Source organism: Pristis pectinata, chromosome 6 (genome assembly GCF_009764475.1).
Source record: "Pristis pectinata isolate sPriPec2 chromosome 6, sPriPec2.1.pri, whole genome shotgun sequence".
Classification (NCBI taxonomy): Eukaryota; Metazoa; Chordata; class Chondrichthyes; order Rhinopristiformes; family Pristidae; genus Pristis; species Pristis pectinata.
This window is the reverse complement of record NC_067410.1, coordinates 46,000,797-46,028,295: the sequence shown is the minus strand read 5'-3', so window position 1 is coordinate 46,028,295 and position 27,499 is coordinate 46,000,797. Positions and strand designations below refer to the sequence as shown.

The 27,499-nt window shown below is 43.3% G+C and overlaps 1 protein-coding gene across 1 annotated transcript; it reads right to left on the bottom strand.

Moving 5' to 3' along the window:
* Positions 1 to 105: 105 nt before the first annotated feature.
* Positions 106 to 27,499, bottom strand: oxtra (oxytocin receptor a). The gene is made up of 3 exons (XM_052018519.1): positions 27,286 to 27,499; positions 25,552 to 26,652; positions 106 to 912 (listed from the first exon to the last, which is right to left on the bottom strand). The coding sequence occupies exons 2-3, from the start codon at positions 26,465 to 26,467 to the stop codon at positions 650 to 652; spliced, it is 1,179 nt and encodes a 392-aa protein (XP_051874479.1). The 5' UTR covers positions 26,468 to 26,652; positions 27,286 to 27,499; the 3' UTR covers positions 106 to 649.

Here is a 27,499-nt window from a genome sequence, read left to right as displayed (position 1 = left end):
AAGCCTTTAACTTCAGGTCACAACAACAGCAAATTGATTACTGCAATGAAATAAATACAGAAAAAGCTGTGTAACAAATAACACAAGGAAACTTCCCAGCAAAATTTAATAGTCATAGCATTTTTACCAGCTAATGCTTGTTTCACACTTCTGGTGAGAAGACAATCAGAAGGTGGCGAGGTGTAGGCAGTTAAGGACTTCAGTGATATCTAGGGCCTCAGTCACATCCGTGCCAGCCTCTCAATGCGACGCTGGCATTTCAGCCGGTTGCAAAATGCAGGCCAATTTTCCGCACCCAACAAATGGCAACTAATTATGGCCATCTCTTCTTGTTGAGATGGCCTCCTCAGGTCAACTCTAGTCTCTCTGGAGTGAGATTGTGACTTATTGCCTCCACCGCCAATAGTTATTTAGTTCAAGCCAGTTGGGAGCACAAATTATTTCCCTCCTTAAAGAACCGCTGGTAGTAATAATGGTACACCCAAAGGAACTAGCGGCTATAAGGGCAAGCTCTATCAGTGAAGGTTATTTGAGAGGAATTAGAACTTATCGCTGGCACAGCATCTTACAAAATGGGTAAGGAAACAAGAAACAAGGGGAAGGATCCCAGGGAATTGTCCTCGTAACACCCAGTCAAGAGCTCCTTGGTCTATTGTCCCCCATGCTGCTGTTGGACAGAGAGGCTCTTCTGACTGCTTGAGCTCTTGAGACTGATGGCAAAGGTGGAGGAATTGCTCTTCTTGCTGCAGGTCAGCTCGCCACTGGGCTGCTCGGTGTTGCTAGGCTGCTTGGGGCAGCAGAGGAAGCGCTGGACCAGGTCGTGGAACAGCCGCCCAGTGAAGAACATGTAGATCCAGGGGTTGCAGCAGCTGTTGAGGCTCGCCAGCAGCATCGTGATGACAAAGGCCCAGTCTAGGGGAAGATTGAAACGAACATTCTGATGACTCCTTTGACCAACAATCAATACCTTATCTATTCATCGGTCAGAATACTGAGTACAGGAATTGGGACATCATGTTACAGATGTACAAGACGTTGGTGACACCACACTTGCAGTTCTGGTCGCCCTGCTACAGGAAGGATGTCATTAAACTGGAGAGGGTGCAAGAAAGACTTATGAAGATATCTTCGGGACTGGAGGGCTTGGGCTATATGGAGAGACTCATTTAGGCTGGGGCTTTTTTCCCTGCAGTGTAGGAGGCTGAGCTTGTAGAGGTTTATAAAATCATCAGGGGCACGGATACGATTAATAGCCACTGTCTTTTCCCCAGGGTAGGTGAGTCCAAAACTAGAGGGCATGGGTTTAAAGTGAGAGGAGAAAGACTTAAAAGGGACCTCAGGGGCAACCTTTTCACACAGAGAGTGTGTATGGAATGAGCTGCCAGAGGAACAGGTAGACACGGGTACAATTACAACATTTAAAAGGCATTTGGACAGGTACATAGGTAGGAAGGCTTTAGAGAGACCTGGGCCAAATGCAGGCAAATGGGACTAGCTCAGTTAGGCAACTTGGTTGGCATGGAGAATTGGGCCAAAGGGCCTTTTTCTGTGCTGTATAACTCTATGACTCATGCTCATAATATCCCACTTTAGGTGAGGTCTAGTCTCTGGGATCATCTCTGTCAAATTATTAGTTTTATTTAAAAATCCTTCCACAATCTTGTTCCCAAGTATCATTTTATTTGACATTCGTTGGGCATCACTGGCATGTGATAAAAACTCAATTCAATTTATTGCTCTTGAATTGAGTGGCTTTCTAGGCCATTTCAGAGGTATCTGAGAGTTCAACCTTTCTCAAGCTTCCAAACCCCTGAGGCCTTGAAGTTCTCCAAAATTCTGGCCTTTTACACAGTGCTGGTTCACATAATATAAGCTGATGCTCTGCTGCATTAACGAGGGAGCACTGCACTGTTGGACATCAAATCAGGCATCCAATTGAGGCCTCATCTGCCTCTCACCTGAACATTACAGATCCCATGGTATTATTGGAAGCTGACTAGATTGTTTCGACCCTGGTCAAAATTCAAACAAACTGCACAAAACGGGTCATCTGCTCATTACATCTCTTTGTTGTTTATGGGACCCAAGAGTTCTCTAATTGATGTTTACATTACAGCAATCCCAGCAATACAAACAGACAACATTAGCTCTAATATTAATCCCTAAGGATGTAAACTAAGCTTCATAAATATACCCTATGAGAGGTCATCAATCTGAAACCTTAACTCTGATTTTTCTCCGCTGATGCATCCTGACTTGTTTATATAAATGTGCTTATTTTCTCTTCCATCATACAAGGAATATTGTGAAGTTTTAATTTGTTGCAATAGTTAATTTATTCCTGTTATGACTATACAACAAACCAGTCTATTGACACATACCTGACAGCACCTAATCAATAGTCTGGTGCTCAGGAGAGTTGAGAAGCAGCATACAGTGAGGTGTTAATGGATCAGGTGGGATGTGGGGTTGGCAAGAATGGGATTTGTTTCCAGTTCATAAACCAAGGAATTTCATTTTAATATCACCCACCTCATGCCTCCATACGACTCCTCCCCTCTGAATTCATCATGAAACTGGGCAGTTAAGAGTGACTCCTGAACAGACACTGCTACGGTGCAACATAACATGGGACATCATCCAGAGCAGATGTGAAGTGTGGTCAATGAGGGCAGTCTCATGGTTTTCTGACCAGTGGATAGTTGCCGGGGAGTTTGGGAGATGGTAGGCTGGGTAGTTCCTGATGGTAATCATGAGTAACCAATTAGTGGTCAATGGTGAAGTCTGATGTTACTTGGAGGGGAGCCAATGATAACTGGGGGATCCAATATTGATTGAGGGAGAGCTGCTGGTAGTTAAGGGGTCTGATGTTTGCTGGGAGGGTTCCATGTTCATCAGAAGGGCGTCATTGGTGGTCAGGAGGTCCCATGGTGTTCAGTAGGGGAAGGGTCTGATGGTGGCTGGTCCTTTGGTGGTCAGGTTGTTCATTAATGGTCAGGATTGGTGGTGGCAGTGGTTGTAGTTGGGAAGTACTATGGTGGCTGGTGAGGACATCTAAAGGTGGTCAACAGTGATGGTTTAAGAATATCTGATAATGGTTGGTTGGAGAGGTCCGATGGTGGATGTGTTGAGTGGTGGACGAGTGGAGACCTAATGATTGTCCCTGGGGACCTCATGGGGTTTGGTAGGAGATGGAGTCTGATAGCATTGGTTAGGAGGGGTTAGTCTAATCGTGTGGGTCAGAAAGACCTGATGAGGAATCTGCTGAGGATCGATGGTTTGAGTGTGATCTGATGAGGCTGATGATTGTGAGTGGTGGGGGTAGGGGGAAAGTAATTGGTAATTGGTTTATTATTGACATATGTACCCAGATGCAGTGAAAAGCTTTTGTTTGCATGCCTTCCAGGCAGACCATTCCATACATTAGTATACCATGGTAGTGCAAAAGGAAAGCAATAGCAGAATGCAGAATATAGTGTTATAGTTATAGAGAAAGTGCAGGGCAGGTAGACAATAAGGTGCAAGGGCCATGATGAGGTAGAATGAGAAAGCATGAATTCATCGTTATCGTATAAAAAGTCTGTTCAAGAGTCTTATAGAAACAGGATTGAAGCTGTCCTTGAGCCTGGTGTGCGTGTTCTCAAACCTTTGTATGTTCTGCCTAATGGGAGGAGGGAGAAGAGGGAATGACCAGGATGGGAGGGGTCCTTGATTAGGTTGGTTGCTTACCCCGAGGCAGCGGGAAGTATTGATGGAGTCAATGGAAGGGAGGCTGGTTTTCGTGATGGACTAGGTGGCGTTCACAACACTGCAATTTCTTGCTGTCTTGGGCAGAGCAGTTGTCATACCAAGCCGTGATACATCCAGATAGGATGCTTTCCGCTGGATTGGTTGGAGTAGTCTGATGGTTTTGGGTGGTGGCAGTGGGGATGCTGACTAGGGCAGGTGGTTGGTTCTGATGGTGGCCACTGGGAGAGGGTCTGACAATAGTGAGTGGTAATGATTGTGATCGGTAGCAAGGATCAATGGTCGAGCGATTCCGACAGTGGTTGCTGGGGCGGTGGCTATGTGGGGGCCAGAGCAATAGTGGTTGTGTGGCTGCGGTGGGGAGTCCAGTGAGGGCTGGCGGAATGGGGATGGTGATAGTGAGGGCAAGGGAAGCGTTAATGGTGGCAACTGGTCAGGTGGGTGTATCGATGGTGGTGAGGAATTGATCCCGAAGGTGGCTTAGGTGTCCAGCGGTGTTTATGGGCTTTGATTCGTGGTCAATGGGGTAACAGTGTTGGGGAGTTGTATGACGGGTGGTGGAGGTGATTGGGCAAATGGCGTTCAGGGGTCCAATGATGGTTAGGAGGGTCAGGAGCTTGTCGAGGGGTGCGGACAGAACGGCAGGTTTGAGTTTGCTGGCAGCTTGATGTTAGTTGGAGGAAACTCCAGCTCCTCCATTCTAGAAACCATCCTCTAAAGCTGTCCAGCTCTTGCACTGCCCTCCTCACCTGCTGGGTCTCATGAGGCTTTGGAAAACAAGGCAGCCTGTGGTTAAAAATCAAAGCCTTTTAAAATAAAGGGGGAGGCCTCATTATAATATTTCACTGACTACCTCACTCCCTGTGGGTGACTGGTCACTGGCTCATTGTCCTATTTCCGTTACAGCTGAAGGGGCAGGTTCCAGCTGGCTTTAGATCCCCAGTCAGAGTTTGTGCATTTTAACCTCTGACTTGAGGTAAAAACAACCTGTCATAAGTTTCAACCCAAACCCTGGTGTTTGGGCTGAACAGAGAACATGGACTTTGTGAAATGTAAAGTTGGGACTTCTGATCTCCAGAAGGCATTCAGCAAAGTTCCACATGAGAGACTGTTCTCAAAGTTAGCACAGGTGATATTTGAGGCACTCTAATAACTTGGATAGGAAATAGTTGAGGACACAAAGGACAAGGAGCCTGTGACTTGCAGTATCTCAGAGGACAAGACTACAGCTTTTCACTATATTGATGACCTGAGTATAGGAATTAGAACATAGAACAGTACAGCACAGGAACAGGCCCTTCAGCCCACCATGTCTCTGCCAAATTAGAATCATAGAGTCATACAGTCCATGCCGACCAAGATTCCCATCTAAGCTAGTTCCATTTGCCTGCGTTTGGCCCATATCCCTCTCAACCTTTCCTATCCATGTACCTGTCCAAGTAACTTTTAAATGTTGTTAATAAATAGTTTAAATTAAATTAAATTAGTTTAAATTAAACTAAATCTCTTCTGCCCGCATATGATCCATATCCCTCCATTCCCTGCCTGTTCATGTGCCTGTCTAAAAGCTTCTTAAACACCTCTGTTGTATCTGCCTCCACCACCACCCCTGGCAGCCCATTCCAGGCACCCACCACTCTCCGTGTAAAAAAAAATTGCCCCGCACATCTGCTTTAAACTTTCCCCTTCTCACCTTAAATGCATGTCCTGTAGAATGAGGGTAGTTTAAATGCAAAGGGAAGTTGATTAAGTGAGTGGCAAAAACTGTGGCAGAGTTTAGTGTGGGAAGTGGGAAGCAAAAGGCGTAAGGAATTATGCTGACTGTGGCTGGTGTTGCTGAAGACAGCCACCAGCATTAGCTTGTTAAATGGAACTAAGATTGGGACTACAAACATTCGCTGAGAGTCTGGGACTCGTCAAGTAACGTATCCTGTGTCCCATCAGAGCTGGCATAGAACTGGAGGTCCCAATGGGAGCACAGGCCTTTGGATTAGGAGGCAACAGGGTAGGTAAGTTTGTCTTTAAGGTGAGTTTACTTTGATTAAATGTTTTAAATGATTTCCAGGGCCTTTTCTTGACTTTTACCTATTCAAAACATCTGTAATCTTTTGTGATTCATTTCAATTTTAGTACTCTCAAAACTAAAAACACAACAAAATCTCTTGAGAGGAGATAAATCTCTGGCCCCAGTGTCACTGTCTGACAGACCTGTCACAGTCCGGTCTGGGGACAGGACCCCTGCACTGTGTTCCCTGCAGTCTAGATGCTGTCTGGACCTTGCCTCCCAAGTTGTGAGTGCGGTTGGTATGTGAGGTCAGCTCTCCAAGCCCAACCAGTGAAGCAGGAGTTGTGAGGGGAATGATGGCGATGGTTCTGGGCTGTGGGCCATATTCATTAAGATCTAGTCCATTGGAAAAATCAATGAGAGAATTTACTGAACACTCGGAAGCAAGGAACTGTGGATGATCAGAGAGATTTATTGGTCCATGTACAGAAATCACATTGGTGGAGGTTACAACAAAACAACTAGAAGGTCTACTGGCTGCAGCACAAAGGCGTGGACCTGATGTTTCAGTTGTATAGAGCTCCAATTAGAACCTGCCCCTTGAACGCTACCTTGAAGCATAACCACTGTGGAGGCTACACCAGGAGGGGGAGAAGCACAGACTCAACAGAGCACCATTGGGGGAGAAACAAATAAAACCGCAGATACTGGAATCTGAAAAAGGAACAGAAAATGCTGGGGGAACTCAGCCAGCTCTGAAGAAGGGTCCCTGCTGGAAGTATCCTGACTGGTTGCATCATGGTCTGGTATGGTAATTCAAATGCATAGGAATGTAAGAAGCTGTAGAGAGTAGTGGACTTAGCCCAATACATCACGGGCACACCCCTCCCCACCATCGGTAGTATGTGCAGGAGGCAAGACGGCAACATCTATCAACGAAGATCCCCACCATCTGGGCCATGCCATGTTTTAGCATCTAGCATCGGGTAGGAGGAACAGCTACTTCCATTCAACCATTCGATTCTTGAACCAACTGGCGAAACCCTAGTCACTACAGTTTAGCAACATTATGATCAATTTGATCACTTTGCACTAAAATGGACTTTGTATTTTTTTGTTCTAATTGCATTCTTCTTGTAAAAATGGTGTATAATTTATGTTTAATTTATGTTTTTATTGTGAATGCTGCTTACATGATGTTATGTGCCTGTGATGCTGCTGCTGCAAGTTTTTCATTGCACCTGTGCATACAGGTACTTGTGCACATGACAGTAAACTCGATTCGACTTGACTTGATCCAAACCATTCATGGATTTCTCTTTCCACAGATGCTGCTTGACTGAGTTCTTCCACCACTTCTGCGTTCGCACAACTGGGAGTAAAAGGGTTGACTCATAAGGACAAGTTGCCTAGACCAGGTCTTATTCACCTGAGTATGGAAGATCAGGGGGTGATCTAGTTATAGAGCCATAGAGTAATAGAGCAATACAGCACTGACACAGGCCCTTCTGCCCAACGAGTCCATGCTAACCATGGTGCCCACCCATCTAGTCCCAATTTCCTGTGTTCGGCCCCCTATCCTTCTAAGCCCCACCACTGCATGTACCTATCCAAGTGCTTCTTAAATGATACTATTGTACCTGCCTCAACCACTTCCTCTGGCAGCTTGTTCCAGATACTCACCACCTTCTGCGTGAAAAAGTTGTCCCTCAAGTCCCTTTTAAATCTTCCCCCTCTCACACTAAATCTATGCCCCCTAGTTTTGGGCACCCCTACCCTGGGGAAAAGACTGCTACCTTCCACCTTATCTATGCCCCTCATGATTTTATAAACCTCTAGAAGATCACCCCTCATTCTCCTAAGCTCTAAGGAATAAAGACCTAGTCTGGCTAACCTCTCCCTATAACTCAGGCCCTCTAGTCCTGGCAACATCCTCGTAAAGCTTTTCTGCACTCTTTCCAGTTTAACCACATCTTTCCTATAACAGGGTGACCAAAACTGTACACAGTACTCCAAGTGTGGCCTCGCCAACGACTTATACAACTGTAACATAACGTCCCAACTCCTATACTCAATGCCCTGACTGATGAAGGCCAGCATCCCCTGTCTACCTGTGACGTTGTTTTCAATGAACTATGCACTTGTACTCCTAGGTCCCTCTGTTCCTTTACACTCCCTAGTCCCCTACCATTCATAGTATAAGTCCTATGCTGGTTTGACTTTCCAAAATGCATCACCTCACACTTATCTGTATTGAAATCCATTTGCCACTCCTCAGCCCACTCCCCTATCTGATCAAGATCCCCCTGTAATCTACGATAACCTTCACTATCAACATCACCTCCTAATTTCGTGTCAGCCGCAAACTTACTGATCAAGTCTTATGCATTCGCATCCAAATCATTTGTGTAAATAACGAATAACAAAGGTCCCAACATCGACCCCTGTGGCACACCACTAGTTACCGGTCTCCATTCTGAGAAACAACCTTCAACCACCACCCTCAGCTTCTTACCTGGAAGCCAATTTTGAACCCACTGAACTCGCTCTCCCTGGATTCCATGGGACCCAACCTTCCAGACCAACCTACCATACAGGACCTTGTCAAAGGCCTTGCTAAAGTCCAAATAGACAACATCCACTGCCCTACGCTCATCTACCTTTTAGGTTACCTCTTCAAAAAGCTCTAAAAGGTTCATCAAGCACGACTTTCCACGCACAAAGCTATGCTGACTCCTCCTAATCAGACTGTCCATGAAAATGCTGGTGGATCCTGTCCCTCAGAATTCCCTCCAGTAACTTCCCCACTGCTGACGTCAGGCTGACCAGCCTATAGTAACCTGGCTTGTCCTTTCTACCTTCCTTAAACAATGGAACAACATTAGCTACATTTCAGTCTTCGGGAACTTCACCAGTGGCTAATGATGAAGCAAACATCTCCACAAGGGCCTCCACAATTTCTCCTCTAGCTTCCCACAAAGTCCTAGGATGCACTTGGTCAGGCCCTGGGGATTTATCCACCTTAATGAGCTCCAAGGCTGCACATACCTCCTCCTTGGTAATAGGAATGTTCTCCAAATCATCTCCACTAGTTTCCCTTATCTCTTGAGCAACTATGATTTTCTCCTCAGTAAACACCGATGAGAAATATTCCTTAAAAATCCCACCCATCTCCTGCGGCTCAAGATGTAGGCAGACCTGCAGATCTCTGAGGGGACCTACTCTCTCCCCAGCCACCCTTTTACTCTTAATATAGCTATAGAACTGCTTGGGATTTTCCTTAACCTTACCTGCCGGATTTGTCTCATACCCTCTCTTTGCCCTCCTGATTTCCCTCTTAAGAGTATTCTTAATCTTTTTATAGTCATCAAGGGATTCACTCATCCCCAACATCCTGAACACAATGTATGCTTCCTCTTTTTTCTTGACTAGGGCCTCAATATCTCTCATCAGCTAAGGTTCCCTAAACTTGCCAGGTTTACCCTTCACCCTAACAGGAACATGCTGCTCCTGGACTCTTGATATCACACTCTTAAAAGCGTCCCACTTGCCATTCATTCCTTTCCCTTCAAACAGGCTCACCCAATTGACCTTTGTTAGATCCTGCCTAATTCCCCCCAAATTAGTTGAGATGTTTCAGAATATGAAAGGATCTTGTAGGGCAGGGAGAGGGGAACATTTCCTTAGTTGCAAGAGTGCAGAACGATGAACCTGAACTAAAGCTTAGGCATTAAGGGTTGAGCACAAGAAGACTTTTTCACAAAAAAAGAGATAGTGAAGATTTGGAAATCTCTTCCCAAAAAGTGACTGAGGCTCAGTATCAATTGACAACTTCAGAACTAAGACTGACAGAATTTTCAGAGGCTGAAATAGTGTTAGTCAATTGAATTAAGGCATGACATGATCTGTGGAACACTGCATAGGGATGAATGAGATACTCTTGTTCTTATGCCCTATCCATTCAACAAGCTGAGAGAAATTTGTCTTAGCTGCTGTACAAAATTCATGTGAGATAGTCTCTCACCACTTGTAGTCACCTCCCTCCATTCACTGAATCGAGAGAGGGTCTGACAGTGTGCATGCTCAGAGACTCAGGCTGGCGTCCAGGATGACAGCACAATGTCTCGGGATAAGGTGGTCAGACTGAGATGACTTTACTCAGAGGGTGGCAAATCTTTGGAATTCCCTGTACAGATGTTCGGCCCTTGGCTGTAACCTGGGCTGTGATTTATAGACTGTGGGCGTAACAGGAATCAGAGAAATAAAGCCTCAGATACCGGAATCTGAAAAGAAACAGAAAATGCTGGAAGAACTCAGCCAGCTCTAAGGAAGGGTCCCTGACCCAAAATGGGACCCAAAATTGCCATGTCAGGTGCAAAATGTACTAGGTACAGTTTTATCTAGGCTGTTTTGTCTGATGGAGTGGCTTCAGTGGGTCATGTGGCCTACTCCAGCTTTTAATTCCTATGTTCTAAGGTTGCAAGTGTGCGGAGCTGAGAGAAGCCTCTACCTTGAACTCCTCCATGGGTGCACACTTAACTACTGAAGGCAAATGTCTCCCTGTGATCCTTCTGGACTTGGTGTGCTGACTGCAAGGAGGTAGCCTAGCTCTCTGTGGTTTCTCTGTTGCAGAACCCTTACTGAAAGGGTGACGCTAGGGACGTATCACTGTCATTCTCACATTCTACAATATTTCATCTCTGACAATACTTTAATGGATGGGAGGAGACAAGATTGAGGTGAGATTTAATTGGAGTGTTGAAAATGATTAAAAAATCTGATAGGGTTAGACAAGTAATTATTTCCCCTAGTGTCAAAGTCCAGTAGAAGGAGACAGTGTTTTAGATCACTAGGGGCTAAATCTAGAAGCACTTCTCAAAGGTTAGGCTGAGCGGACACAAGAGATTCTGCAGATGCTGGAATCTGGAGCAACGCACACAAAATGCTGGAGGAACTCAGCAGGTCAGGCAGCATCTATGGAGGGAAATAAACAGCTGACATTTTGGGTCGAGACCCTTCATCAGGACTGGAAAGGAAGAGGGAAGAAACCAGAATAAAAAAAAATCGGGGGAGGGGGAGGAGCACAGGCTGGCAGGTGATAGGTGAGTCCAGGTGAGGGGGGAAGGTAGGTGGGTGGGGGGAAAGGGATTGATGTAAGAAGCTGGGAGGTGATAGGTAGAAGAAGCAAAGGGCTGAAGAAGAAGGAATCCAGTAGGAGGGGACAATAGGCCATGGAATAAAGGAGGTGGGGAATAGATGAGCAGGTTATGAGGGCAGGGGAGGGGAAAGAGAAAGGGTGGGGGGGACCACAGGAATGAGGGAAAACAAAGCGGGGGGGGGGGGTGAAGTGGTTACCAGAAGTTAGAGAAATCGATGTTGACGCCGTCAGGTTGGAGACTACCAAGGTGGAATATGAGGTGCTGTTCCTCCAACCCGTGTCTGGCCTCAAGGTGGCAGTAGAGTAGGCCGTGGATATACATGTCAGTATGGGAGTAGTATGTGGAATTAAAGTGGCCAGCCACCGGGACATCCTGGCTTTTGCCACGGACGGAGCGAAGGTGCTCGACGAAGCGGTCACCCAATCTGCGTCGGGTCTGAGGGCTGAGGGGAAACTGGAACTCTCCAGCTCTGGTGAAGGCTGGATCGCAGGAGCTTTCTGCATTGAATTGATAGACTTTTGTTGGCTATGAATATCTCAAAATGAGGAGCGAGAGCAGCTGGATGGAGCTGTGATCCACACCTGCCATCGTTTAGTGGGATAAAAAATTGATTTGATCCAATCCTGAAAGCTCCCACTCAACATCTGCTTTATATTGAACATCTGAACTCATTTAGCAACTGAATTCCTGGATAGTTTGTCTAGTAACAAAACTACTGCACCATGAATTTGCTGGATGATGACTTCTCCTCCTCACCCCTTTCCCCAGCACTAATTTGTTCCAGTTCTGTTGAAAGGTCATTGACTTATGGCATTAGCTCTGTTTCATTCCCACCTGAGTATCACTGCAATTTTCTGACCTCTTTTTCCAATTACCAAGGTCCACAATATTTTGCTTTAATATTAATATCAAACACATGCCAAGGAGTCATTCTAATTGCACAAGAGTATTGATGATCTATACCACATGAAATGCAACTCGACAGCACACCAGAGACTGAAGCTTCCTGTCTGAGCTGGAACAGGCACTGACACAAGAATCAGGTTGGATCCCAACCACCTAATTCAGTGCAGAGTGTGGATGGGCTGATTGTACATTCGAGGACTTCCAGCAGAGGGCAGCAAAGCACAGGAGACTAGTAAACCACAGGCGACCAGTAAACCACCTCAGCTCCAACTTGCGTTGTCATCAGTGGGTAGCACTGCATCAGAAAGCTCTGAGTTCAAACCTCACCCCGAAACACAAGCATGTAATCTAGCCTGGCCTTTCACTATTGAATTTAGAAATTAAAAGGTAGGAAACATTTGTTCTTGGTTCTTCTTGGTAAATATTTCCCTAATGCTAATAATTAAAAGAATATCGTTTGAAATTGCAAGCTACAAGTAATGGAATTAGTATTGGTTTATTATTGTCACATGTACCGAAATATAGTGAAAAGCTTTTGTTTTGCGTACCATCCAGACAGATCATTTCCAAACATAAGTATATCGAGGTAGTAAAAAAAGAAACAGAATGCAGAATAAAGTGTTACAGTTACAGGGAAAGTGCAGTGCAGGTAAACACATTTAAGTGCAAGGGTCACGACGGGGTAGATTGGGAGATCAAGAGTTCATCTTTTAATGTAGGAGAGGTCTGTTCAAGAGTGATCGCAGTGGGATAGAAGCTGTCCTTGAGCCTCGTGGTGCGTGTTCTCAAGCTTTTGTATCTTGCTGGTAGTGGTTGAGGGGTCCAGCTGGGCTGCTTCAAAAGGGTCACCCACATTGGTGTGGGAGTCTTGTCACATAGACTAGGGAAGGAGGCCAGGATTTTGCCTCTGAATGTGGCACAGTGGCACAGCTAGCAGTACTACTGCCTCAGAGCTCCAGGGAACTGGGTTCAATCCTGACCTCGTGTGTAGGAGTTTGCTCGTTCTCCCTGTGACCACATGGGCCTCCCCTGAGGTGCTCTGGTTCCCTTCCATATTCCAAGGAAGTATAGGTCATTAGGTTACTTGGCCACTGTAAATAGCCACTAGTGTAGTGTGGGAAGAATTGATGGAGATGTGGGAGAATAGGTTATAGGGGAAATTAGTGGGGTAGTGGGATGGCTCAGATGGCCAGCATTGACTTAGTGGGCTGAATGGTCTGTTTCTAGGTTGTAAGAAAATATGGAAATATTTCTGGTCAGTTGAGTTTCTATGCACACTTTTGTACTGGTCTGAGTCTTTGAATTTTAAGCTCATCTAAAGCAGTCACAGGAACTGAACTTTGGATCTAATGTCATAGAGTCACAGCAAGATACAGCATGGAAACAGGCCCTTCAGCCCATTGAGTCTGTGCTGACCATCAAACACCCATTTACATTCATTCCTTTTGTTTTATTCTCCCCACATTCCCATCAACCCCCACCCCCCAGATTCTACCACTCATCTACACACTAGAGACAACACACAGTGGCCAATTAACCTACTGATCCTCATATCTTTGGGATGTGGGGGGGAAACCAGAGCACCCGGAGGAAACCCACGTGGTCACAGAGAGAACGTGCAAACTCCACACAGACAGGACCCAAGGTCAGGATTGAACCCGGGTCTCTGGTGCTGTGAGGCAGCGGCTCTACCTCCATATTCTTTTTTTTACAAAGTTTATGAGTGTGCAGGACGACAGGATCAGAGCAAGTGGTTTGAATGGAGAGCTGAGACAGTGAAGATATTATAAGAGCAAAGGCCTGTGCCTAGGCTGGAAATTGCTATGATTCTATGGCCTGGGAACAGGTAATCCATATTTCCTTACAACACAGTAGGCATTCGGCCTGTTGAGTCTATGCCAGATCACACAGCAACCCCATCCGCCCACTAATTTTACCTGTAACTTATTCCACTTACATTCCGATCAACTCCCCCTGATTCTACCACCCACCAATACATCGGGGCAATTTACATTGGCCAGTTAACCTACTAACCTGCACATCTTTGACATGTAGGAGGAAACCGGAGCACCCAGAGGAAACCCATAAATACAGGAAATTTCCCTCATAAACATGGGACATCTTAATTAACTTTACTGAAATATTGACCCAGTAAGATATGGGTAAAGAACACAAACTATCAATTTCTCATGGTTTTTCTGGAAATGTTGATTCTGATTTTCTAAAATGTCAGATTAAAATCTGCAACATAAATCAAAACTAGAGTTCTTTGATCTTTTAGTATCTAGAATTATTTATCTACGGCCTACAATGGCTGTACCTAAATTGCCACAGAGCAGAAGTGGCAACTGTCAAAAATTTTAATTATAACCCATGGACTAACTTAATGTTTTCAGTGGATTATTTGAGAAACATTATTCCTCAGTGGACACCAGGGACACAGGGACCTGGACAGGTAAATGCATTTACAAAGGAACTTAAAATAACATAATCCAAGAAATGGAAAAAAGATGAAATCTGCACAGCTTACTTCCAAAAGAAATAGAAAATTAACAAATATATCTTTAAAAAGTTACTGAAATATAAAGAAAAACTGGATACAAAAATAAAGTCAAAGGCAATCATCTGGATCATTAGTTATTTAGATTTGTATCACTCTAGTTTCACTTATGTTCCCCAGCAAATTAAGTTCACATTACCTCAATGGAATTTAAAGCTATGGCCAAGTATCAAGCCAAAACTAGACAGAACAAACATTGTGTGGATTTGGTGTACGTGGACCACATACACCCTTTCTCTTTCCTCCCCCTCTCTTGCTCCCCCGTCCCCCCTCCATTCTCTCTCCCTTCCTTGATTTTCCACCCCCCACCCCCACCGCTTGCCTTTCTCCTCCCACTCCTTTCATTGTCTCTTCCTCTCTCTCCCTGCCTTTAATGTTGGCAGGACCAGTGTACCCTGAGATGCTTTGGGGGCCTTTACTGTGCATCCAGAGGGGAGGGGTGGGAGGGGTGGGCACTGAATTCATTGGTGAACGTGTGCTTCTCTCACGCCGTAACAATTCTTTACGGTGGCATGGGCTAAACAAAGGCAACTGGTGTGAGCAACACCCTTTAAAGAGTGACTGACATACTGTTGCATTTTATGATGTCTCTCTTCAAGCTGCACGACGATTAAAACTCAAACTCCTTCATCAAAGCCAGCATTTGATTTGGTAAGGCTGCAACAATTACTTATCTACATAATTTTAAATGCAGCAGGTTTTCTTCCAAATACCAATAAGGACTAAGATCCAAAGATCTTGTGATAATCCAGCACTAAGAAACAAGTTGCAGAACTCTTGGGACATTTCTGAGTAAATGAAAATCAAAAAAAAACTACAGCTGCTGGAAATCTGAAATAAAAATAGAAAATGCTGGAAAGGGAAATTAAGTTTCCATCTGTGGAAAGAGGAATCGAGTTAACCAAGACCTGAAACATTAACTCTGCTTCAAGTTCCATTGATCTGAAATGATAATCTTTCCACAGATGTGGCTTGCCTAATGAGTTTTTATTTGAATGGACAGTCAGAATTTCCCGTTCAGATTTTAGAGCGAATCCTCTAATTTAAGCCCCACATCCTTGATTTACTCCCCCAATTACATCTCACGCAGTAATTTAATTTCTCAATACTTCTGCCAGTCATATGAATGGCCATAGGATCATCTCATCGAAACTCACTTTCCAGACAGAGAAGCCCTCGCTGGTCTTTCCTCATTACAGGGGCACAATCTGGGGGCTCTTCCCTGCTCTTTTTCCTCTGCTTGGCAACCAGAGTTGGTTGATCATTAACCCCTTTGACCTACACTACTGTTGTGGCAGCATAGTCCAATATCCCATTGGTTTTATTGGTTGGACTTGCTTAACCTTAAGTAGAGTAAGACTCCTTAGCTATTTCAACACCATTCTTGGGAAATGTTTACCATCTATTCCTACGTGGAGGACTTTACACTTTGCCATCAATTTGTTCAATCACTCTACTTTCAAGCAACTTTTTCTGATTTAATTTCCCCTTCGTGTTTCCGATCATCTGCATGATTACTCTACACTGACATTCTGAATCCAGATATTTGATACCATACTGACCTCAAGACAAGTCTTCAGGTTAACCTGTACATCAGTTCTCAGCTCTGATAAAACTCTTCAACTAATGCCTATCATCTATTACCCTTCAGTATATTGTTTTATCTGTTGCAGGCATTTATGCAGCATCTCTGCAGATTTGAATCTAATCTGTGGTCTTCTGAAAGGAATTTTGAATACATACACACATATTAAAAACCTAACAGTATTGTAGAGCCAGTATAGAACATACAGGAGCTAGAGTAGGCCATTTGGCCCTTTGAGCCTGCTCCACCATTCAAATAAATTATGGCTGATCTTCTACCTCATCGCCATTTTCCCCGTGTTGCTTGGTTTCTCTAATAACAAGGAATCTAACCCTTGATGTTTTGAATGAACTCAGTGACTGAGGCTCCACAGTGCTCTGGGGGAGCGAATTCCAAAGGTTCATCACCCTCTGACTAAGGAAGTTTCTCCTTGTCTCAATCCTAATAGCCTAGCCTTTATCCTGAGATTGTGATCCTTGGCCAGGGAAATATCCTCCCTGCAGCCAACATGTCGAGCCCTTTAAGAACTGAGTAAGTTACAAAGAGATCTAACTCCAGAGAATCCAGACCTAGATTACCCCAATCATCTCTGTCCTTTTTTAGTTAAAGGGACCAAACACTACAGATGCAATCTCACCAAGGTCCTGTACAGCTGCATTAAGAGATCTTCACTCCTGTACCAAAATACTTTTGTAATAAAGGACAACATACAATTTACCCCTCTAATTCTGCATGTTGGCTTTGAGTGACTTGTGTACACTTAGCTCCCTTTGAACATCAACATTTCCCTATCTATCACCATTTAAACTATACCCTTCTATTTTGTGTGCCAAAGTGGATAATCACATTTTTTCCACATTATATTTCATGCTCCTATTCAGTCACTAACTATATATACCCCCAACACTTCTTTTTACATCCTCCTCCTCCCTACAAAGGCTATGGACCAAATGCCCGTAAGTGGGACTAGTACAGGTAAGTACTACTGCGCTGAAGTACTAGTATCGACATGGTGCGCTGAAGGGCCTGGTTCTGTGCTGTATGACTCTACTGACTTGGTCACCGAATTTTATAGTCAATAAATTTGGAAATGTGACATTTGGTCCCCTCAGTCAAATTGCTGATGTAGATTGTGAACGGCTGGAACCCAAATACTGATCCCTGCAATACTTCACCAGCCAAAACCTGCCTACCCGAGAAAGGAATTTGGTATTGGAATTGGTTTATTATTGTCACACATACCGAGATACAGTGGAAAGCTTTTGTCTGCGTGCCATCCAGACAGATCAGTCCATACATAAGTACATCAAGGTAGAAGAAAGAAAACAGAATGCAGAATATAGTGTTACAGTTCCGGAGAAAGTGCAGTGCAGGTAGACACATAAAGTGCAAGGACCATGGTGAGGTAGATTGGGAGATCAAGAGGTCACCTTTTAACGTATTAAAGGTCCGCTCAAGAGTCTGGTAACAGCAGGATAGAGGCTGTTTTGAGCCTCGTGGTACGTGCTCTCAAGCTTTTGTATCTTCTGCACTACGGGGTGGGAGGGGCACTTGATTATGTTGGCTGCTTTCCCAAGGCAGCGGGAAGCGTAGACAGAGTCAATGTAGGGGAGGCTGGCTTTTGTGTTAGACTGGGCCATGTTCACAGCTCTCTGCAATTTCTTGCAGTCTTGGGCAGAGCAGTTGCCATACCAAGCTGTGATGCGTCCAGATACGGTGCTTTCTATTGTGCGTCTGTAAAAATTGGTGAGGGTCATCTGGAACAGATTGAATTTCCTTAGCCTTCTGAGGAAGTAGGCATTCGTGTGCTTTCTTGGTCGTATGGTTCATGTGGAAGGTTCATAAATCATCACCAGGAGGGGCACATTCACTTGCTGATTTCATTCAGAAGTGAGATCCACAGATTTCTGGATACTGGAGGAATCGAGGGATACGGGGAAAAGGCAGGAAAATGGTGCCAAAGCAGATCAGCCATGATCATATTGAACAGCAGGGCAGGTTCAAGGGGGAAAACGGTCTACAGCTGCTCCCGTTTCTTATGTTTATCTTTCCCAACATATATTGTGGATTTACTTCCTTTACTTAGTCTGTCTAGGTCTTTCATCTCATTTAAAGTGAATTATGTTTCTTGGTTGGAGCATATGGTTTACATTTTCTTTGTAGATTCTTGGGTGAAGTAGCCATTTAAAATTTTATTTTTCTTGCTCATTTTCATTGCTTATAGTTTTTAGTGAGGTAACTATTTACTTTGTTTTTTCCTGAGCATCGATTAGTTAGGATTGGCCATTAGGGATGGTGTCATATTGGTAGCACTTTACTTTTAAAAGGTGCTTGCTTTATGGGAAATGACTTGGACTGAACATTTACTTCAAAATAACCCTGTCCTGAAAATTGTTTATCAACTGCCTGCCTGGGGCAAATGTTTGGCACATAGTTTTTAACATTTCTCTGACTGAACCTCCAATGCAATGATCTCCCACATGATGGCATTTTATTTCAGTCAGTCACTTCAGAGGTCTTATTGCAGATTTAGGACAGTCCATCCCTCCTCATAACCTTTAACTTGGTTATTAATTTACTTTGGGTTGCATTTTATTTGTCTGAGTTTGTTGCCTTTTGCCAATCTAGTGCTCAAGATGCTCTGCTGAACTGCTGTTGAAAAACTATCTTAATTTACTTTTTTTTATTAATTCCCTCACTTAATCCCATTTAGTACCAATTGAAGTTATATAACTGGCTCCTTGTTTTAGGCACTTTTCCACCCAGATTATGGTAAATGATATTGTTTCATGGTCACTGTTCCTATCTTGATATAACCTCCATTACTCATGCTGCTTCTGGTCGTTAGTGAGTATCGAGCCAATATGGTCATTGCCTTTGATGCACTAATTCATGCACTGAACTAACCTTATCTGATTCAAAATCACATGTGTTTCCCCAATGTATCTCTTCCCCAATGTATTATCTGCCTTACCCTTCCTATAGTAAGCTGACCTCTTTCTCCCTCTGAACTAGTGGTTTGCAGCAGATTCTTTGTAGCTTTAGAGATTAACTAGAGTAGACTGTTCTGGAAGACAAACAAAACTGCAGATGCTGGAATCTGAAACAAAACCAGAAAATGCTGGAAGAACTCAGCCAGTCAAGCAGCATCTGTGGAAAGAGAAACCAGTCAACGTTAATGGTCAGGGACCCTTCCTCCGAACTCCCTCAGGTTGTTCTGAAGCTTTCTACCTCCTCATATTCAACTTCTGCCTTTGGTCAAAATCTAGGAACTCTGCAACAGCATTCTGGGAAAATCATTAGCAGACAGACGATGTCAGAAAGCTCTTCACACATGCTTGCTAGAGGAGCCCATATCTTGACTATCAAATTGTTACCTGCCAAGCCTCCCTGACATATAGATCTCCACCATCTCTCTTTGAGTGTCTCTTAAGCAATCTGTATTGTTGAACCTAACATTCATTCCTCTGGATCAAGCCAGATTTCTGATTGTACTTCATCATGTCCTGATTCATTACACTCACCTTGAGAACCATGACCTAATTTCTACTCAGCAGCTTGTTCTTTGCTAAGATCCCAGCATTTGCAGTCTCTTGTGTCTCCCTTATTTCTACTACTTGTGGGATTCATGTATATACATTTTATTACAGAATTGGCTGCAGCAACATCACCTTTCTCTCCTTTTCATGCAAGTTTAACAAACACCAGTTGTACGTTCCTAGGAAACCATTTGTATTGCAATTTTCTGTAATGCAAACCCCTAACAAAAATTGACAAAATGTGTTGTTTCTTTTGTATTTTGATTTTGTTTAGTTTTTTTTCTCTGACTTAAGAGTGACTTTTTATTCTGTATCTCAAAATTTTTGGTAGTGATTGTGAATTCTGTATGGGCGAATTTCCATTTCCCAAACTCTGTAACACAGGGGTGCAGTGTATAAGGAAAAGTTTAATTTAATTGCTGATAGTTTTAAGTTTTAAAGTAATATACAGCCTGACACTTCTCATTTATGATATTGTTTCAACTCCATAGAAATAGATTGGACATCACTAAGCAGTTTTAAAAGTGTACTGAAGCTTTAAGTAACCAGCCCTCTGGGAGGTTTAATCATACATGCCTCAAACACCTGGGCAATATCATATGTCAACAGTGTGGCAGGTAGCCGAACACCATTTCACAAAGCTAAGACCGGAGGGTAAAATGCCTAATAACTTGTACATTGGAGTTTAATTGCACACCTACCTCTTCCCTCAAGGTGTGGCACCATTTACACATAAATAACAGCATCTCACTGTTATTTTGACAGCCAAATATGGCCCAATAATGCAGTGTTTAAAGAGAAATAAGAAGAGGGAAAGAAATATTCAATGAAAAGAGAGAGGAGAAATAAGGAAGAAGTAAATTAATGGTTTGGAAAAGGACATTGATTGCCACAGTGGCATCTCTGCAAAGAGTATGTTTTAATAGTTCAGTTTTTATTGGCCAAACGATCCATTTTGCTTAAATGGAAGGATCCAATACCCCCTACTACTTTTCCATGGTTTTCTCAAACTATATCATGTTTAAACTTGGAAAAAATTAGGAGTGGTACTGTTGATCCTTCACTTAAGTTTGAAGATATTTGGAGTCCATTTATTCAATATTTTCACATGATGTAGATCCCCTTTCAATAACTTTCCAACTTGGAGGAACGGATTTGACGACATAATATTGTTCTGTTTCTACTGAGAAAGTTTAGCCCAGTTTTTTTTCCCTTTTTTTTGTTGTTTGTTTTTCTTTTGAGAAGTTTTTTTTTGTTTAGTTTATATTGTTTATAATTTTTTTTCTATTGATTTGGGTTTTTAAAAAATTTATATAATAAATTTTTCTCTTTCCTTTCTTTTACATTATATTCATTTACTAAGAGATCATTGGATCTACAGTTTTTTTTTTATATTTTATTGTTCTTTATGATTATATATGCTATGATTGTTATCCTGATCTCTTTGTATTACATGTATATATATTGATGCTATATATCAATCTGTATTAATTTGAAAACTAATAAAAAGACTGAAAAAGAAAAAAAGTTTTTATTTTACAAACATCTTCATTATGTGCCCCCTGCTATTATCAGTTACCCAAAATAAAGCTCCAACTCATCCATTCAAATGTGTTAATGCAACCTCAGGATATTCCAAGGCATTTTACAGCTAATGAGGTATTTTATGACGCAGTCACTGTTGCGATACAGGAAACATGGCAGCTAATTTGCATATAGCAAGGGGCCACAAGCAGTCATAGTCATATCATCTGTTTAGCTGTGATGATGTAGGTTGAATGGCGAATGTTGACCAGGACACTGAGGTAACATTCAACTGTCACTCAATCTGTCCTGGTCTCCACCCTATCACAGATCGTTCCTCTGCACCCGCCCCCTACTCTGCAACTTAAAACTTTCTAACTTTTCTCAGTTCTGATGAAAAGTCAACCACAGATGCTGTCCCAACTGCTGAGTATTTCCAGCATTCCCTGTTTGTATTACAGAGATGGTATTAAAATAGTGCCCTGGGTAGAGCCTTGGTTTAACATCTCATGGAGACATTAGCATTTCCAACAGTGCAGCAGTCCTTCAGTACAGCAGCAGCTGCACCAGCCTAGATTCTGCATTCATGTGGTTGCCTGGAACTGGAAGGTACAACCGACTGATGCAAAGCTTGAGTGTTACTAACCAGCCATGGCTCACACCTGAGAAAAGAGAAAAGTGTGTAAATCTGAAGAAAAAAAAGCTGTGAACTAAACTGATGGAGATATTGTAAGAATGGGGGCGAGGGTGTGGAGGAAGGAATCCTGCAGTGTCAGCTTTTATCTTAAATCCCTGGTTTGTTACATGCTCACTTTTAGTTACGGCAGCTCAAGACAAAAATTTAAAGGGACATGATACTTGAGAGATGGTGCTCAGCAACCTTTAATTTTTGGGTTTGGGGCAAACAAGGTCTGATTGGCACATATCACACTTGTCACATTATTTTGACACCCAATCGATCAAAGTCCCAATTGGTGCTGTGTGTTTGTATGTGAACCAAATATTTCTCCAGTGCCTTGAGTTGCTTGCTGTAGCTAGTCCCAGTTTCAGAAGCATATAGGAGGGCAGAGATCACTACTGCCCAGTAGACCGTGAGTTCTGAGCATGATTTGAGGTCTTGATCTTCAAACAGCCTTTTCTTCAGCGTGTTGGTTCATTTAATTCATACAGTTTTAGAAGTCAGAGACAGAAGCAGGCCCTCCACCCTTGGAGTTTATGCTGACCACTGAACACCCATCAACACTAACACTATTCCTACACTAATCCCATTTTATTCTCCCCTCATTTCCATCAACTCCCCCCAGATTCTTCCCATTTAACTACACATTAAGGGCAATTTACAGCAGCCAATTAACCTACCAACCCACTTATCTTTGGGACGTGGGAGGAAACTGGAGCACCCAGCGATATTCAAGAGTTTGAACTATTTTTATAAACAGACAAGTTGATATCAATGTTTCACTGTTTCTTAATTTTCCTCTGATAAATTACAGTGCAGTGTAAATATTACTCCTGGCAACCTTTGTTGAAAATGATGGATGTTTATGGAAAATCACAAAGCAGTAATTCCACTGGTGAAACAGATATTGTCATAAACCACTCAAACATGGTTGCAACAACATCAATTGCTTCCAGGAGCCTTGAAAAAAGCAGGTGCTTGTAAACATTCTCATTTCTGATATCTTTAAAACACATAAAGAGGTTCATAGGATTAGTTTAATTTCTCATTCCACTTTTTCAAGTTTTAATAAATGCCATCATAAAATTTATAGCCACCTAACGTGAAAGGTTAGTGATTGGAATAATCCCACTTTAGGTATTTCATTGCAAATCGTTGTTATAACCACCAAGCCCCCATCTACACTGATCCCATTCTCCCTCTCATATTCCATGAGATGCGTAGAATAAGTGGGAGGCTCTTTGGGGCTGCCGGTGAAATACCACTTCTCTGATCATTTGGGCAAATGGGACTAACTTAGGTGGGCACCTTGGTCGGCATGGATGTTGGGCCAAAGGGCCTGTTTCTGTGTTGTATTACTCTCTGTCTCAATGACTCTATGATACCCATCAATCTCCCCCACTTCCCAAATACACTCAGGACTATTTACAGTAGCCAATTAACCTGCCAGACAGCACATCTTTGGAGGAAACCAGACGACCCAATGGAAACCTACACAGTCACACAAAGATAGCACCCGAGGTCAGTATTGAATCCAGGTCTTTGGATGTATGAGGCAGCAGCTCTACTTGCTACCTGCTGATGGCAGGCACAGTAGCATAGTGGTTAGCATAATGATTTACAGCGCCAGTGACCAGGGTTCAAATCCGGCCACTGTCTGTAAGGAGTTTGTACGTTCTCCCCGTGTCTGTGTGGGTTTCCTCTGGGTGCTCCAGTTTCCTCCCACATTCCAAAAGACGTACAGGTTAGGAAGTTATGGGCATGCTATGTTGGCGCCAGAAGCATGGCGACACTTGTGGGCTGCCCCCCCAAATCACTACGCAAATGATGTATTTCACTGTGTGTTTAGATGTACATTATTAGTCACATTAAAGAGATCTTATCTTGCACCACCCTGACTCCTGACGTTCATCAGTTTGTGTGCGCTTAGGGCATGTAGGATATGTAAATAGCCAGTGGATATAATCAGAAATTAATTTATATCTGCTCAATATTTACAACATATAATAATCAAATACTATCTGTAAGAGTCAATAAGCATTGTAACCAGTTTTTTTTAATATATAGGGGTAGAGTTTATGTTGGTTTGCATCATTAACATGCACTAACAATACAAAGTTGATCAAATTGTCCAAACCTGTGTAAACGAGTGGGAAATTTTAAACATTTGTTATGTCAAGTAAAAAGCCAATTCTATGAAAGGCTGGTTGAAAAAGTAATCTCAGTCAAATCTGACACTTGCCCCCATGCACTCACAAAATGGACCATGACCCTAATCAAAACAATGAGACTGAAGAATTTCTGTCAGTTTTATCCATTTGAGGAGGCTCTACAAATAGAGCTATCTATTTTGTTTTTGGTGCACAGGCACCAGTAGGCATCTTTAAAAAAAAGAATTACTAAGGAGTTGATAGAATACACCAAAGAAGCAAGTAGGGACTTGTATTAGGACATCTCTTGATGGAGGATCATACAACCTTAGTAAAAGTGCTTATATTTTGTGATAAATCCATGGTCGCTTGTATAATTCCATCTTCATTAGCTTACCACTCACAAATACATGAAGGAATAGTTTTTAACTCAAAGAAAAAATAATAAATAGTTATGTCCTTTTAGGGGAAATTGATTGTACTGGCTTAGAAAAGAATCTTCATTTATGATTATGCAAACACATTGGGGAAATTTTGGAACATACTTTCATCAGTAAAAACAGCACAATTTCAAGAATAATTTGTGCCCAGTTTCTGGATTAAATTCTACACCAATCGATTGGTATAGACAGTAAGCAATCAGTCTATATTAATATTGCACTTATGTAATTAGTTTTTTAATGCATCAATTATCAAGAGATTGGGAGGTTCAGATTACATATTTTACTCGGAATTTGTCTGTATACGTTAACGGTTATTATTGCAATCCCGATATCTTTGTGTCATTTATATCATTACTATTGTTATGTTTATTAATTTGAAACTTAATAAAAAGATTGAAAAAGAAAAAGTTTTTTAATGTGTCAGTATGCATATCAACCAGTATATAGTGATAAGCAATCATTAAATAACTGGCCAGTAAACAATATATAATGAATTGGTGTACATTTTAAATAGGAATTAAATAATGTGAGATTATGTAATCATGTGTAATCAGTTAGTATGTAAATTATATGAGTTGCTGACATATAACTAGTGATCTTATCTGTAATAACTATCAGGGCACCAGTATATTAGTGTGTCATATTGACTTATTTGCACTAATATAACATTGTTGCTATAATTAATATCAGTTTCATTGCACCCTGGTGTGTTTGAAAATAAACTAATCTGAATCTGAAACGAATTTAAAGACTTTTAAATAAAATATCCAATAATATTGAACAAAATACGGCTGTTGGAATAGTCTAACTAATATAAGTGTCAGGATAGCCAATATACAACTGTCAGAATTACTAATACAAGACTATAATATTGCCGTGAATTCGATTAACGCGGAGTCGTTAATCTATTATAACTGTAAATGTTAAACAAGTCACGACAATAATGAATAGAACCGTTCGTATAACTACTGTAAGGCTCTTTGGACAACTAATATGACGCTATCAGTGCATATAATGAGAAAATGATTTATAACTAGTCAACACGTGCAATGCATAATAACCGAACATTATGTACCAAAGTCGGTACGGTTCCTTGAAGAGGCGATATATGTGACTGGGCTATTTAATGGCTATGTTATCCCTGCCCTGTTGCTCTTCTAACTATTTCCCCCTTTGCCCGCTGTTAACAAGAGCGTGTGTGTACGGGAACGGACCCGCTCGCACCAATCTCGACTTCCTTTGACACGAACTTACTCTCTTGGGGTGCTTCCTGGTCCCACACATTCCACATCTGCACGATGAAGAACGGCGTCCAGCACACGATGTAAGCCAAGACGATAATAAAGGTCATCTTGACGGTCCTAATCTTGGCGCGGGAGATGATTTTCACGCTGCTGACCCGGGACAACATCACCCCACCTCTTGAAGGTTTCGCCTCCCTGCGGGTCTTGAGTTTCACGTTCTGACAGATCTTGATACTGATCAGCGAGTAGCAAATGATCAGTAGGATGACTGGGATGATATAGACGGAGAGGGTGATCCAGGTGATATAAGCCTTGGCTCCCCAAGGCTCCACAAAGACACCCCAGCAGTCGTAAGTGCCGGGACCCATCCTCCTGAGGGAGAATATGAAGACCTGGGGGAGGCTGAAGAGAAGGCTGATGATCCAGGAGAAGATGACAAAGGCTCGGTTGGAGCTCTGATGCAGGGACTTCAAGGGCTGGCAGATAGTCATGCAGCGGTCAATGGACATGACGATCAGGAGGTAGGTAGATGCAAACATGCCCACTACCTGCAAGTACTTCACCGCCCTGCAGAGGAAATCGGGCGCGTAGAACCTGAAGGTGATGTCCCAGATGAGTTGGGGGAGTACCTGGAAGATAGCCACCACCAGGTCGGCGATGCTCAGGTGCTTGACGAAGAAGTAGATCCTGGAGGGCTTGTGGCGGTTGGAGTAGATGGCTAACAGGACCCCGATGTTGCCGCTCAAGGCGAAGATCAGGATAATGGTGAGCACGGCCACCTCGAACCGCGCCACCACCTCGTCCCTCACCACGATCCCTACCGAGCGGTTGGAAGTCACCGTGGCGTTGTTGTCCGGCTCTGCTGCCCAGCCGCTGGACGTGAGGTTCCACACCCCTGTATCGAGCTGTTGGCAGGGCGCGGCCATCCCTCTCTCACCTCCACATCTATCTCTCCTTTCTCCCGCCCGCTCTTGACTCTCTCGGGCAGACCGACCGGGTTGCGAATTCCGTGGTAACTTTCTTCTGCTCCTTCCCGCCGCTCGCGTCCCGGGACAGCCGCTGTTCAAGCCTCTGGTTTTCCCCCACAGCTCCTCAGTTTGAACCCGGGAGGCTGGAAAGTGAAACACCCCGTCATTCCCAGTTCAAAAGCTGGAATCCGGAGCAACGAACAAACTGCTGGGAGAACTCAGCGGGTCAGGCAGCATCTGGGAAAGCAAATGGGGCAGTCGACGTTTCAGAACCAGATGAAGGATCTCGACCAGAAACGTTGACTGTCCAGTTCCCTCCACAGATGCTGCCTGACCCGCTGAGTTCCGCCAGCAGATTGCTTTTATTCCCAGTCTTGCAGCACTCTGGAGACCGTCAAAAACAAAATCAGACCCGCTCCTTCCCAACGTTTTCCCCGTTTAATGGCACGAACTGGTTACTCTTGCAAGCTGGCATTCGATTCTCCCCTGCACCATCCTTTCCAACAAACGAAACAATACAACCATGTATTACTGAGAACGGACCCTGGAACTTGGGCTCCCAGTCCCTCACCACCGAATCCCGTTGGACCCATTCCCTTTCTTTTAATCTCCTGCCATTCGAATGATTGGAACTTCACGATCCATATGGTTTTCAGGATCGAACAGCGCGGATCTGGGTGGGAAAGATCCTGGATGCAACCGAGAACCTTGCACAAAGAATTAAGCACACGCCGCATCTTGCAAGTAGACGAAACTGGGTGCAATTTAAGACCTACCTGCTTGTGGCGGCTGAGGGCGGGAAAGGACAGGTCGGGTCTTGAACCCGTTCCCCTGAATCCTTAACCCCAGTGAAATGCGAGCCGGTGATTTATACGGAGTGTCAGACCAGGGACCGCTAACATTTTCACACCGAATGTATCTGATGATATTCTTTGCTGGAGGGAGTGGGGGTTACCTTTGCTCTTCGTTTGTTAGCTGAACAAATATCGG